This window comes from Eubalaena glacialis, chromosome 4 (genome assembly GCF_028564815.1).
Source record: "Eubalaena glacialis isolate mEubGla1 chromosome 4, mEubGla1.1.hap2.+ XY, whole genome shotgun sequence".
NCBI classification, from domain to species: domain Eukaryota; kingdom Metazoa; phylum Chordata; class Mammalia; order Artiodactyla; family Balaenidae; genus Eubalaena; species Eubalaena glacialis.
Window position 1 is genome coordinate 30,826,969 of NC_083719.1, and position 14,315 is coordinate 30,841,283.

At 37.5% G+C, this 14,315-nt stretch overlaps 1 protein-coding gene across 2 annotated transcripts in view; it reads right to left on the reverse strand.

The window, feature by feature from the left end:
• The window catches only part of NUP155 (nucleoporin 155), a 68,873-nt gene that overhangs the window by 35,829 nt on the left and 18,729 nt on the right, over positions 1 to 14,315 (reverse strand). For both annotated transcript variants that reach the window (XM_061187722.1, XM_061187723.1), the window contains exons 7-12: positions 7,237 to 7,342; positions 6,316 to 6,389; positions 5,902 to 5,993; positions 3,529 to 3,626; positions 2,884 to 3,036; positions 1,327 to 1,427 (exon numbers count right to left, since the gene is read on the reverse strand). In XM_061187722.1, the coding sequence (XP_061043705.1) occupies positions 1,327 to 1,427; positions 2,884 to 3,036; positions 3,529 to 3,626; positions 5,902 to 5,993; positions 6,316 to 6,389; positions 7,237 to 7,342 (624 nt within the window). The remainder of the gene's footprint in view (positions 1 to 1,326; positions 1,428 to 2,883; positions 3,037 to 3,528; positions 3,627 to 5,901; positions 5,994 to 6,315; positions 6,390 to 7,236; positions 7,343 to 14,315) is intronic.

A 14,315-nucleotide genomic window follows, 5' to 3' on the forward strand; every position in this document is an offset into this window, starting at 1 on the left:
ACCCCACAGAGGTAGGTCCTATTAAAACTGCTATAGATTAGGAAATTGAGGACCAGAGTCATGTTAGTCCTTTGAGTCACTGCTTTGAGGAAATAGAGCCAGATTTCAAACCTGCACCCCCTAACACTGTGCTCCCATCAAGACAGGGTTTATATCTTCCTGAGTTCTGAATCCTTACAGTCTGTCGCATAATGAGGCACACAGTATGTGCTCAGTAAAATTCAAAGGATAAAGAAAAGAATCTGAGAAAGGTGCTCCTTGCCTCCATACCTACCTCCTGACTCTACCCCAGCTGCTTAGGCCATGTCAGAAACTTGGAAGAGCCCATTCAAACCATGGCCCATTCCCAGGAATTGGTTCTTCCTCCTCCCATCTACACACACCTTTTCCCACTCCCCCTAACCAGAAGGGTTCACGTTTGAAAATAACCAGAAGCAGCTAGTGACACTAGAACCAAAATGCCTTTAAAGAGATGGCTCCAAAGAGAGTCTCAGACATTCACACCCTAGTGTGGGTTGGTCTATCTCGTTTGATCAGCAGCCTCTGGGGGCAGGTAACATGAGCTATGCTAGGGCATCTAGGAGGACAGATGGGAGTGGAGTAGGGGACAGCAAGGGGAGTGAGTAGAGATGGCCTCCTCTCAGCATCTCCTGGGCTGGGGGTTGGGGTGGGTGGCCTAGGTGTGGGATTGGGCCAGGATAGGCCGGGGCCACACCTCTCACCCAGGACCTCTCCACTGACTTCGTGGTATATGTGATATTTACTTTTAAAACACAATCATGTGTTTGTGTGTATACATTTATATATGTGGGGAAGAGATATGAAACAAGATGGAGAAATAGGTAATTTCTTAATGTGGGATTCAGTTTACCATTCTATTTTTTGCATATGTTTGAAATTTTCTATAATTAAAAGAAAAAACGTTAAATATTTAGGCGGAACTACAAATTAAAGAGATCATAAGAATAAAATTCTAAGTCGTAACTATAATGGATGGCCTCAAAATAACTAAAAATATAATATATTTAAGTGGGACAAAGATCATTTCAGAAAAGATATAGGCATTTTCAGGTACATTATGAAGAACATTTTAAAAGGGTTCCAATGTTTTTGTTAAAGGTTTTTTTAACGAGTACCATAATGACTTCTAATCTCACAGAGGAAAAACAAAAAATTAACAGTATATACTTCTTTTCAGTATGACTGCTAATCATATAAGATTATTAGAAGCGAACAGTAATAAATCAGAAGATAAAGTTTCTCATAATTTTATTTTTCACTTAAAATTATGTAAAAAATTCTTTATAATCTCTCAGGATAACTTACCTGGGTTTCCATCATTGGCTTTTGGAAAGGAAATGTATCATGGTTGACACACCACAAAATGTCATTATCTTCATTTTCTGAGGCTGCCATCAGTAGAATACCTAAAAGTTTAATATGTAAAATCTTATATGATGTCAAATAATATATATCCTCAATAATCATAATTATTATGATTATTAGTGACATTAATAATTAGTGACATTAATACAGATACATAAATATACAGCATTAATCTTTATAAACAAGTCGCAAAATAAACAAAAATAAATCCCCTAAAAGGATATATAATAGTGCCAGGGTAGCATTATTAAGTGTTCTAGACCTTATACTGCACTTCTTTCAGGTAAACACAACTTTTTTTTTTCACATTTTCACATTTCTAAAGTTACCATATGATCCAGCATTGCATTCTTAGGTATATAGCCAAAAGAAATGAAAACGTGTCCACTCAAAAACTTGTACATAAATGTTTATAACAACATCATTCATAATAGCCAAAAAATAGAAACAACCCAAATGCCCACCAAATTATAATGTGGTACACTCACACAATGAAATGTTATTCAGCAAAAAAAAAAAAAAGAACCTGCTATAATAGATAAACCTTGAAAGCATTATGCTAAGTGAAAGAAGCCAGTCCTGTATTTTCCAACTCCATTTAAATGAAATGTCCAAAAGAGGCAAATCCATAGAAACAGAAAGTAGACTAGTGATTTCCCAGGGCTGGGAGAAGGGGGAAATAGGGAGTGACAGCTAATGGGTACAGGGTTTCTTTCTGCAGTGATGAAAATGTTCCGAAATTAGATAGTAGTGATGGTTGTACAGCTCCGTGAATAAACTAAACACTAATAGATTGTACATTTTAAAAGGTATGTAAATTATATCTCAATTAAAGCTGTTATTAAAAATGTTATGAAGGTACATGATACAATGTACTTGAAAAAATTCTATTTGTAAAGGAAAGTTTAATTTGGGTGTTGAAAAATAAAATATTAGAAGACACAGTAGAATAAGCAGAGAAAAGGCTTTAAAATGATTAGAAAATAAAAACAAATTGTTTTACAATATTGGGGAAAACCACATACAGATTTTTCAAGTTTTGATGTTTAACTAGAATCTCATTTTTTAAACTTAATTATGAATCCAAAAGAGTTTGTTATTAATAAATTTCATATTTTGACAGGCAAAACTCTCCATATCCATAAAGACACTGACAAAGCAGGCATGCTATCAGGAAAGTCATTTTAAGTTTATAACAGTTTATAACTGTTTATAACAGTTTATAACACTGATTTTGACCAGTGAGTTCATGTACAAGGCTAATAAAACAATTTTAAAAGTACTTAGATATTTTAAAAAACTATATTTTTAATATATATGCCAATGAAAAATGTGAAATATAAGCTAATATAAAAAAAGAGTTCCTGGATTAAAAAAAACCCAAAACATCCTGAACTTCATTGGAAATCTCTGTTATTTTCAAATGCCTCAAAATGCATTCTAATTTTAATAATTTTAAGAATCTAATATTAAATCTGATAGTATTTCAGAATTTACCTTTACTATAAAGAGCTTTATGTACTTTTGAAGGCTTTTCCACCGTTGAAGATGCTGAGAATCCAGGAGGTAAGCGGATGTGGACCAGTGTCAATGTATTAGGGCGTGCCCATGGCTGTCTGAACGGACAAGTGCTGAAATATAGTCTTACACCTGATGATGGGGTAAAATTATCCATCATTAACAGGAAATAAAAGACATGAGGTACATGTGTTGTTGAAACAATTCCACAGAAAAACACAGAACTCTGTTAAAGCCATATATCACTTTCCTGACTGATCTTAAATCACCATGCGTACTACCAGCTGAAGTGGTTTCTAAGACATCACTTGGAATTGAGAGGTAAATCAACACATTTCAGTAGAAAGAACCTACAAGTATAAGACAAGGGAGCCTGCATTCCAGTTCAGGCTCTGTCACTAAATGTTAGCCACTTTACCTTTCAGGCCTGGTTTTACATCTATAAAATGAGGATACAGAGTGAGTGGAATCTTCTGATTTTTCAAAAGCCTTAATTTTATGAATTATTAATACAGCTTATAATTGATACAGAAGTAAAAACATATTTTCAGTCATAAATTTCCAAACCTGAAGATTATACAAAGTTATCACAGTAATAGCCCACATATAAATAAAACAACATACCTGCATGTGTGACCGCCAATAACTGACAGTCCAGTGATTCGGAGTTTTCAATCACTGCTATTTGAACAATTGGTTTAAAAACAGAACGATCTATGGTCCTAGAAGAAAGAAAAACTAAAGTTTATTTTTAAAATATATCTATTCAATTACAAGGAATATATTCCACCAGGATTTTTACAGGTTTAAATATGCTAAAATTGTTTAAGGCTACTTTTTAGGAAAGTAGTGCAAAAGCAGCAAGAACTGGCAAAAACCCTTGAATGTGTGTTCTTTACATTAATATTGTTAAGAGTAACCTTTTTTCAAAGACCATAAAAGAAAGCTAAATCCATTGGGTAAATGGTTAATGGGGAATAAGCTGTTCTTAGAGCATCAAAATATCATTGAAAAGATTACCACTAATTAAAAAGGGGGAAAAATGAACCTTCATAATGGTGAGATCTGGTGAATACCACCTTAACCAAGTGTTCATAATAGGAAAACTGGTACTATGTGCCTCTTAATGTAATACTGTAAGAAGTTCGCATCATGTATGTGATATTGGCTAAAAACAATATTATCCTGGGACTTCCCTGGTGGCGCAGTGGATAAGACTCTGTGCTCCCAAAGCTGGGGGCCTGGATTTGATCCCTGGTCAGGGAACTAGATCCCACACACATGCTGCAACTATGAGTTCTCATGCCACAACTAAGGAGGCCTTGTGCCACAACTAAGGAGCCCTGGAGCCGCAACTAAGACCTGGCAAAACCAAATAAATAAATAAATAAGTAAATAAATAAACAAAGAACAATATTACCCTGAATCTATAGATAAGGAAAAAAAAATTCAGAAAATGGGATATTCTACAAATAACTCTCCTGCCCCTCCTCACTAAATGTCAACATTTGAAAAAGGCAGTAAGAGGTCCGTTTTATATTAAAGAGACTAATGACCAACGCAGCTCATGTGCTCTGGCTGAATGTGGAGAAAAATGTAAAGAAAAACAGCTATGAAAGATTTGGGGGACTACTGAGTAATTTTAATATGGACTATATAATTAGGATAACATTATAAAATTATTAATTTTTTAGGTGTGGTAATGATAATGTAGTATATGAGAGCTTAGGAGATGGAAGCTGAAGGATTTAAGGGTGAAAGTCATGTCTGCAACTTACTTTCAAATAGGTCTTAAGAGTGAGCAAACAGGGGGCTTCCCTGGTGGCGCAGTGGTTGAGAATCTGCCTGCCAATGCAGGGGACACGGGTTCGAGCCCTGGTCTGGGAAGATCCCACATGCCGCGGAGCAGCTGGGCCTGTGAGCCACAATTACTGAGCCTGCGCGTCTGGAGCCTGTGCTCCGCAACAAGAGAGGCCGCGATAGTGAGAGGCCCGCGCAACGCGATGAAGAGTGGTCCCCGCTTGCCACAACTAGAGAAAGCCCTCGCACAGAAACGAAGACCCAACACAGCAATCAATCAATCAATAAATCAATCAATTAAAAAAAAAAAAAAAAAAAGAGTGAGCAAACAAGGCAAAATGTTAACAACTGGTGAATTTAGATAAAGGGTATATCAGATTTTATCATGCTATTCTTTTCATTTTTCTGCGGATTTGAAAAAATCTTTCCCAAAAAAATTAGGAGAAGAAAAAGGAAACTTTGTTTCAAATTGACTGCCTTGAGAATTTTTTGGTCATTGAAGACCAAGGAAAACATGCTATCACTAGGATAGCTGATTGTAGCAGTGACCCAGGCACACAGAAAACAGAAACTGAAAATCTGAGGTCTTTGTTAGGTGAAGAGAATTTCTGCAGCTAAGTCACTTGTGACACATGCAAATAGCAGTGTACAGTGTCTGAAAACTTGGCTTTTAGGTTGGATCTCAGCACTTACTTAGGAGTTAGACCTCAGGCAAATCATAACATCCCTTAGTTTTAGTTTCCTCAAGAATACAGTGAGGCTAATACAACTGTGAAATTCTGTATTTCCCGAAACGTACTTGTGTCCGTTATCAGACCAATGAAACTACCATGTAGACCTGTTAAAAGGGTGGAGTAGTTACAAAAGGGGAAACTTTGAGACTTGCAGTTTCCTAGTCATAATACCTACAATGCCTGCATAGACCACTTAGAGAATAATTTCAAACTCCAAGGAAAATCACAGGTCAAGCTGTCCTTTACACTGTAAAACCAGTCTGCCTTATGTTTCAAACCATCCAACATGAGAATAAAAGGAAGCATTGCTAGCAACTGTTTCAAACATAACCTACGATGTCACCTCCTTCAACGTTTCTTATTTTCTGGAGATATTTCGAGGAGGGAATAATTTTAGTATACTGCATATAAATAATATAATTATGCCTGCAAATGAAATGCCTGAGAATAAATTACATATTACCTAGCAATGTTTCCAGCAGCAGAAACAATAGAATTCTGTGACACTGAGGCAACTCTGTTCATTCCTTGTCCATCATGGCCCAAATCATACACCTGTGAATAAAAAATCATACCCACTTAAACATGATTATAAACTGTATACACTTTACAAAATAACCTTTTAAATAAACTTTTATTAAATAAACTTTTCCTTTTTAGGGATCCTTTAATTTTGGTACTTCATATAGGTATGAAAACATTCAGAGATTAACAATTTCATAAAAAGGGGGCCTTAAGAAGCGGTTTGGGTTTTTTTTGTTTTTTTTGTTTTTAAAGCACACAGTTCATAGGAAAAACCCAAGAGTGACTAAATCTTGTTCCTTAAAAACAGGGATGTTCTTCCCCTCTTATATGGTGGTATAATATTAATACTTACTTGTATTACTCCTTTCTCCGATCGTGTATATAAAATATTTCTTGAATTATCAATTGCAATTTGAACAATAGGATCTAAGAATAAGACAGAAGAAGGAAAAAAAAAAACAGAGGTTAACAAATCAAACACAGTAGCCACTTACAACACATTAAAATTGCTGATTTACATTCAGGGCTTTTCTTTTGTTTTGTAGGTAAGTCTTAGGGTAGTTGCACAAGGACAAAGCCAAGAAGCATTCAGGTCAGACAACACGTGAAAAAAAGCAAACATCATATACTGTGACTGGGTTAAGAGCATCACGAATAAGTTATTCTGTCCTTTAAATTAATTTTAAGCCAAACCAAAAACAAGTTCCAAATTATTGCTTCATTCAACATTTAATGAATGTTTACTATATGCTAGAAACACATAAAATAATTATACCTGGCCCATTCCTTCAAGAAACTTCCAGTTTAGTTTAATAATTCATTGTGTAAAAGAAAATAATTAAAAACTTCAGTCATATTAACATTTTTAGATATATTTATCTTACTTTACTGAAGCATTTTAAAATTACTTCACCTGCCTAAATCTCCCAATTAAAAACTCAGATATATTCATTTTATGCTGGGAATTTCTTTCAGACCAGGCAAAACATGTATTAAATGTCTGAATGTCTAACTCTCTCACAAACACAGACATGGGTGGTTTAAGTATATATAGCTGTTGTAGACACATGTTCTATGGTGCTACATTTATAGGAACTTGGGAATAAAACTAATGCTGTTTTATCATCTCTTCTCCCTTTAAAAGACGATATGAATATATAACAAATACTGTTTAGTAAGAAACTGTTTCAATTAAGAATGAGAATTTCTGAAGAAAATGTTAGGTCAGTGATTTGTTAAAATTTTTTGTTTGCCAAATTTGTTTTCTACTCACCATCTTCTGAGAATGTGAACTGTAGTAACGAAGGAACAAGGAAAGAAAGTGCACTCTTTGAGTGGTTTATTTTCCTACACCTCTGGCTAAACCAACCTGCTTCTGCCTTAAAAGAAAAAATTGAAAGACATAAGACTTGTAAATGTAGGTACCTCCATCATAGCAACTATTATATACTCATGTTTATAAAGATTCTCAAATCTTAGTAAAATACCAATAATTGTAAACTAAGACATACTACTCAAAAATAAGTACTGAGAAGTACTGAGTTTAGTCCTGTAATTAAAAATAGAAAATGTATTTAATGAAAAGCAAATCACTGCTCTCAATGAAATCGGCTATGTCTATTGCAGCAACCTCAGTAATGCTATGTTAGTGAACTCATTTTAATTATCTTAAAAACTCCTATTTGAAAGCAGTAAGGGAAATAATAAGCGTAGTTTATAAGTGTCAAAAGTACATAGGATAGAGGTATTTTTATCTCTTCCTACTACTGCTAAAAGGCAATTTAAAAAATAGTAGCCACCACCATCATAATCTACAGTCTGCCCCTCAATGATCGAGTTTTGCCATACTTAAATCTACAACAAAATCTTTTTTTTGTAGTTAACAACACCAAGAGAAATTGGGTAAGAGATACAATATAACATAAAAAAGCTAACCTCAGTTCTAATCCTATCTCTGCCACTAATTAGCTGTGTGCCTATGAGAATACTTGTCTTATCAGTTTCCTACTGTTTACCTTATGATAAAGGCAACAATACACTAAAGGGGAAAAATAATGGAGCAAAGGATACAAAGACATTTCAGAGTAAACACAAATGACCAATAAATACATGAAAAGATGTGCAACCCAACTAGTAATAAAAAACAATTGTCTTCTATCTGACTGGTCAAAATTAATAAGTTATAAAATACCAGGGTTAGTGAGAGTGAGGAGGGAGAGGAAAGGGATACAATCATATATGCCTGCTAAGAGTCTAAAACTCTTAAGAGGGCAAAATGAAAATAGAAAATTCAGTTTTAAATACACATATACTGTAATACAACTATTAGAATTCTAAGTCTCCACACTAGAAAACCTCTACACGTGTGCACAAGGAGGCTTGCAAAAAAACACTTATCACACCATCATTTCTGAAAGGTATAATAAAAACCTAGAAGTCTATCAAGAAAGGAATTGTTCAATCATGTATCAATACATCCATTTTACGGACAATCATGCAGCAATCACAAAATGTAACACATAGTCTATCTATCAGATACTGACAAGGAAAGACTTCCAAGGCACAGCTAAATGAAAAAAAGCCAATTATGGGAATTCCCTGATGGTCCATTGGTTAGGGCTCACCACTTTCACTGCCTTGGCCCAGTTTCAATCCCTGGTCGGGGAACTAAGATCCCGCAAGCCACACGGCGTGGGGGAAAAAAAAAAAAAAGGCAGACAAAGGAAAAAAAGCCAATATGAAACAAAACTTAAGTAATAATACAAGTAAAAAAATACATACACAGACGTATACTATGTATTTGTATACGTGTATACACACAAATAAATACATATGTATTATCTATAGATATTTAAAGACATTTATAGGTATTTAGAAATGTATGCATCATGTTCTACAAGGACATACACAGAAATGACAATGGCTGTTACCTTTGGGGGAAGGACTGGGTTTTACACGTATGGTGTAGTCAGGAAGGACTACAACTTTAACTGCATGTTTGACTACTTTCCATAAGAATATATTAACGTGCTATATAATTAGAAGATAAAGACTAAAGCTTATCAGAGACTAACACAACACTGTAAATCAACTATACTCCAATAAAAAAATTAATTAAAAAAAAAAGACAAAAGCTTATCTATTCTTACTACATTAAGAGGGAGAGGGAGAGAGGAGAAGATGACGGAAGAGTAAGACGCGGAGATCACCTTCCTCCCCACAGATACATCAGAAATACATCTACACGTGGAACTGCTCCTATAGAACACCCACTGAACGCTGGCAGAAGACCTCAGACCTCCCAAAAGGCAAGAAAATCCCCACATACCTGGTAGGGCAAAAGAAAAAAGAAAAAACAGAGACAAAAGAATAGGGATGGGACCTGAACCAGTGGGAGGGAGCTGTGAAGGAGGAAAGGTTTCCACACACTAGGAAGCCCCTTCGCGGGCGGAGACTGCGGGTGGCGGAGGGGGTAAGCTTCGGAGCCACGGAGGAGAGCGCAGCCACAGGGGTGCAGAGGGCAAAGCGGAGAGATTCCCGCACAGGGGATCGATGCCGACCGCACTCACCAGCCCAAGAGGCTTGTCTGCTCACCCGCCGGGGCGGGCGGGGGCTGGGAGCTGAGGCTCGGGCTTCGGTTGGATCCCAGGGAGAGGACTGGGGTTGGCGGCGTGAACACAGCCTGAAGGGGCTAGTGCGCCACGGCTAGCCGGGAGGGAGTCCGGGAAAAGTCTGGACCTGTGGAAGAGGTAAGAGACTTTTTCTTCCCTCTTTGTTTCCTGGTGCTCGAGGAGAGGGGATTAAGAGCTCTGCTTAAAGGAGCTCCAGAGACAGGCGCAAGCCGTGGCAATCAGCGCGGACCCCAGAGACGGGCATGAGACGCTAAGGCTGCTGCTGCTGCCACCAAGAAGCCTGTGTGCAAGCACAGGTCACTATCCGCACCGCCCCACCCGGGAGCCTGTGCAGCCCGCCACTGCCAGGGTCCCGTGATCCAGGGACAACTTCCCCGGGAGAACGCATGGCGCGCATCAGGCTGGTGCAACATCACGCCGGCCTCTGCCACGCAGGCTCGACGCGCATCCGTACCCTTCCCTCCCCCCGGCCTGAGTGAGCCAGAGCCCCCAAATAAGCTGCTCCTTTAACCCTGTCCTGTCTGAGCAAAGAACAGACGCCCTCAGGCGACCTACACGCAGAGGCGGGTCCAAATCCAAAGCTGAACCCCGGGAGCTGTGTGAACAAAGAAGAGAAAGGGAAATTTCTCCCAGCAGCCTCAGAAGCAGCGGATTAAAGCTCCACAATCAACTTGATGTACCCTGCATCTGTGGAATACCTGAATAGACAACGAATCATCCCAAATTGAGGAGGTGGACTTTGGGAGGAAGATATTATCATTTTTTTCCCCTTTTCCTCTTTTTGTGAGTGTGTATGTGTATGCTTCTGTGTGAAATTTTGTCTGTATAGCTTTGCTTTCACCATTTGTCCTAGGGTTCTGTCCGCCCTTTTTTTTTTTTTTATACTTAAAAAATTTTTTTTCTTAATATTTATTTTTTATTTTAATTATTTTATTTTATTTTATCTTATTTTATTTTATTTTTTCCTCTTTCTTTCTTTCTACTTTTCCTCCCTTTTATTCTGAGCAGTGTGGATGAAAGGCTCTTGGTGCTCCAGCCAGGCATCAGGGCTGTGCCTCTGAGGTGGGAGAGCCAACTTCAGGACACTGGTCCACAAGAGACCTCCCAGCTCCATGTAATACCAAATGGCGAAAATCTCCCAGAGATCTCCATCTCAACACCAAGACCCAGCTTCACTCAACGACCAGCAAGCTACAGTGCCGGACACCCTATGCCAAACAACTAGCAAGACAGGAACACAGCCCCATCCATTAGCAGAGAGGCTGCTTAAAATCATAATAAGGCCACAGACACCCCAAAATACACCACCAGACGTGGACGTGCCCACCAGAAAGATAAGATCCAGCCTCATCCGCCAGAACACAGGCACCAGTCCCCTCCACCAGGAAGCCTACACAACCCACTGCATCAAACTTAGCAACTGGGGATAGACACCAAAAAAAATGGGAACTACGAACCTGCAGCCTGCGAAAAGGAGACCCCAAACACAGTAAGATAAGCAAAATGAGAAGACAGAAAAACACACAGCAGATGAAGGAGCAGGGTCAAAACACACCAGACCTAACAAAAGAAGAGGAAATAGGCAGTCTACCTGAAAAAGAATTCAGAATAATGATAGTAAAGATGATCCGAAATCTTGGAAATAGAATAGACAAAATGCAAGAAACATTTAACAAGGACGTAGAAGAACTAAAGAGGAAAAAAGCAACGATGAACAACACAATAAATGAAATTAAAAATACTCTAGAAGGGATCAATAGCAGAATAACTGAGGCAGAAGAACGGATAAGTGACCTGGAAGATAAAATGGTGGAAATAACTACTGCAGAGCAGAATAAAGAAAAAAGAATGAAAAGAACTGAGGACAGTCTCAGAGACCTCTGGGACAACATTAAACGCACCAACATTCGAATTATAGGGGTCCCAGAAGAAGAAGAGAAAAAGAAAGGGACTGAGAAAATATTTGAAGAGATTATAGTTGAAAACTTCCCTAATATGGGAAAGGAAATAGTTAATCAAGTCCTGGAAGCACAGAGAGTCCCATACAGGATAAATCCAAGGAGAAACACGCCAAGACACATCTTAATCAAACTGTCCAAAATTAAATATAAAGAAAACATATTAAAAGCAGCAAGGGAAAAACAACAAATAACACACAAGGGAATCCCCATCAGGTTAACAGCTGATCTTTCAGCAGAAACTCTGCAAGCCAGAAGGGAGTGGCAGGATATACTTAAAGTGATGAAGGAGAAAAACCTAAAACCAAGATTACTCTACCCAGCAAAGATCTCATTCAGATTTGATGGAGAAATTAAAACCTTTACAGACAAGCAAAAGCTGAGAGAGTTCAGCACCACCAAACCAGCTTTACAACAAATGCTAAAGGAACTTCTCTAGGCAAGAAACACAAGAGAAGGAAAACACCTACAATAACAAACCCAAAACATTTAAGAAAATGGGAATAGGAACATACATATCGATAATTACCTTAAATGTAAATGGATTAAATGCTCCCACCAAAAGACACAGACTGGCTGAATGGATACAAAAACAAGACCCATATATATGCTGTCTACAAGAGACCCACTTCAGACCTAGAGACACATACAGACTGAAAGTGAGGGGATGGAAAAAGATATTCCATGCACATGGAAATCAAAAGAAAGCTGGAGTAGCAATTCTCATATCAGACAAAATAGACTTTAAAATAAAGACTATTACAAGAGACAAAGAAGGACAGTATATAATGATCAAGGGATCGATCCAAGAGGAAGGTATAACAATTGTAAATATTTATGCACCCAACATAGGAGCACCTCAATACATAAGACAAATACTAACAGCCATAAAAGGGGAAATCGACAGCAACACAATCATAGTAGGGGACTTTAACACCCCACTTTCACCAATGGACAGATCATCCAAAATGAAAATAAATAAGGAAACACAAGCTTTAAATGATACATTAAACAAGATGGACTTAATTGATATTTATAGGACATTCCACCCAAAAACAACAGAATACACATTCTTCTCAAGTGCTCATGGAACATTCTCCAGGATAGATCATATCTTGGGTCACAAATCAAGCCTTGGTAAATTTAGGAAAATTGAAATCGTATCAAGTATCTTTTCCGACCACAACGCTATGAGACTAGATATCAATTACAGGAAAAGATCTGTAAAAAATACAAACACATGGAGGCTACACAATACACTACTTAATAACAAAGTGATCACTGATGAAATCAAAGAGGAAATCAAAAAATACCTGGAAACAAATGACAATGGAGACATGACGACCCAAAACCTATGGGATGCAGCAAAAGCAGTGCTAAGAGGGAAGTTTATAGCAATACAAGCCTACCTCAAGAAACAGGAAACATCTCGAATAAACAACCTAACCTTGCACCTGAAGCAATTAGTGAAAGAAGAACAAAAAAACCCCAAAGCTAGCAGAAGGAAAGAAATCATAAAGATCAGATCAGAAATAAATGAAAAAGAAATGAAGGAAACAATAGCAAAAATCAATGAAACTAAAAGCTGGTTCTTTGAGAAGATAAACAAAATTGATAAACCATTAGCCAGACTCATCAAGAGAAAAAGGGAGAAGACTCAAATTAACAGAATTAGAAATGAAAAAGGAGAAGTAACCACTGACACTGCAGAAATACAAACGATCATGAGAGACTACTACAAGCAACTCTATGCCAATAAACTGGACAACCTGGAAGAAATGGACAGATTCTTAGAAATGCACAACCTGCCGAGACTGAACCAGGAAGAAATAGAAAATATGAACAGACCAATCACAAGCACTGAAATTGAAACTGTGATTAAAAATCTTCCAACACACAAAAGCCCAGGACCAGATGGCTTCACAGGCGAATTCTATCAAACATTTAGAGAAGAGCTAACACCTATCCTTCTCAAACTCTTCCAAAATATTGCAGAGGGAGGAACACTCCCAAACTCATTCTACGAGGCCACCATCACCCTGATACCAAAACCAGACAAAGATGTCACAAAGAAAGAAAACTACAGGCCAATATCACTGATGAACATAGATGCAAAAATCCTCAACAAAATACTAGCAAACAGAATCCAACAGCACATTAAAAAGATCATACACCATGATCAAGTGGGGTTTATCCCAGGAATGCAAGGATTCTTCAATATACGCAAATCAATCAACGTGATACACCATATTAACAAATTGAAAGAGAAAAACCATATGATCATCTCAATAGATGCAGAGAAAGCTTTCGACAAAATTCAACACCCATTTATGATAAAAGCCCTGCAGAAAGTAGACATAGAGGGAACTTTCCTCAACATAATAAAGGCCATATATGACAAACCCACAGCCAATATTGTCCTCAATGGTGAAAAACTGAAACCATTTCCACTAAGATCAGGAACAAGACAAGGTTGCCCACTCTCACCACTATTATTCGACATAGTTTTGGAAGTGTTAGCCACAGCAATCAGAGAAGAAAAAGAAATAAAAGGAATCCAAATCGGAAAAGAAGAAGTAAAGCTGTCACTGTTTGCAGATGACATGATACTATACATAGAGAATCCTAAAGATGCTACCAGAAAACTACTGGAGCTAATCAATGAATTTGGTAAAGTAGCAGGATACAAAATTAATGCACAGAAATCTCTTGCATTTCTATACACTAATGACGAAAAATCTGAAAGTGAAATTAAGAAAACG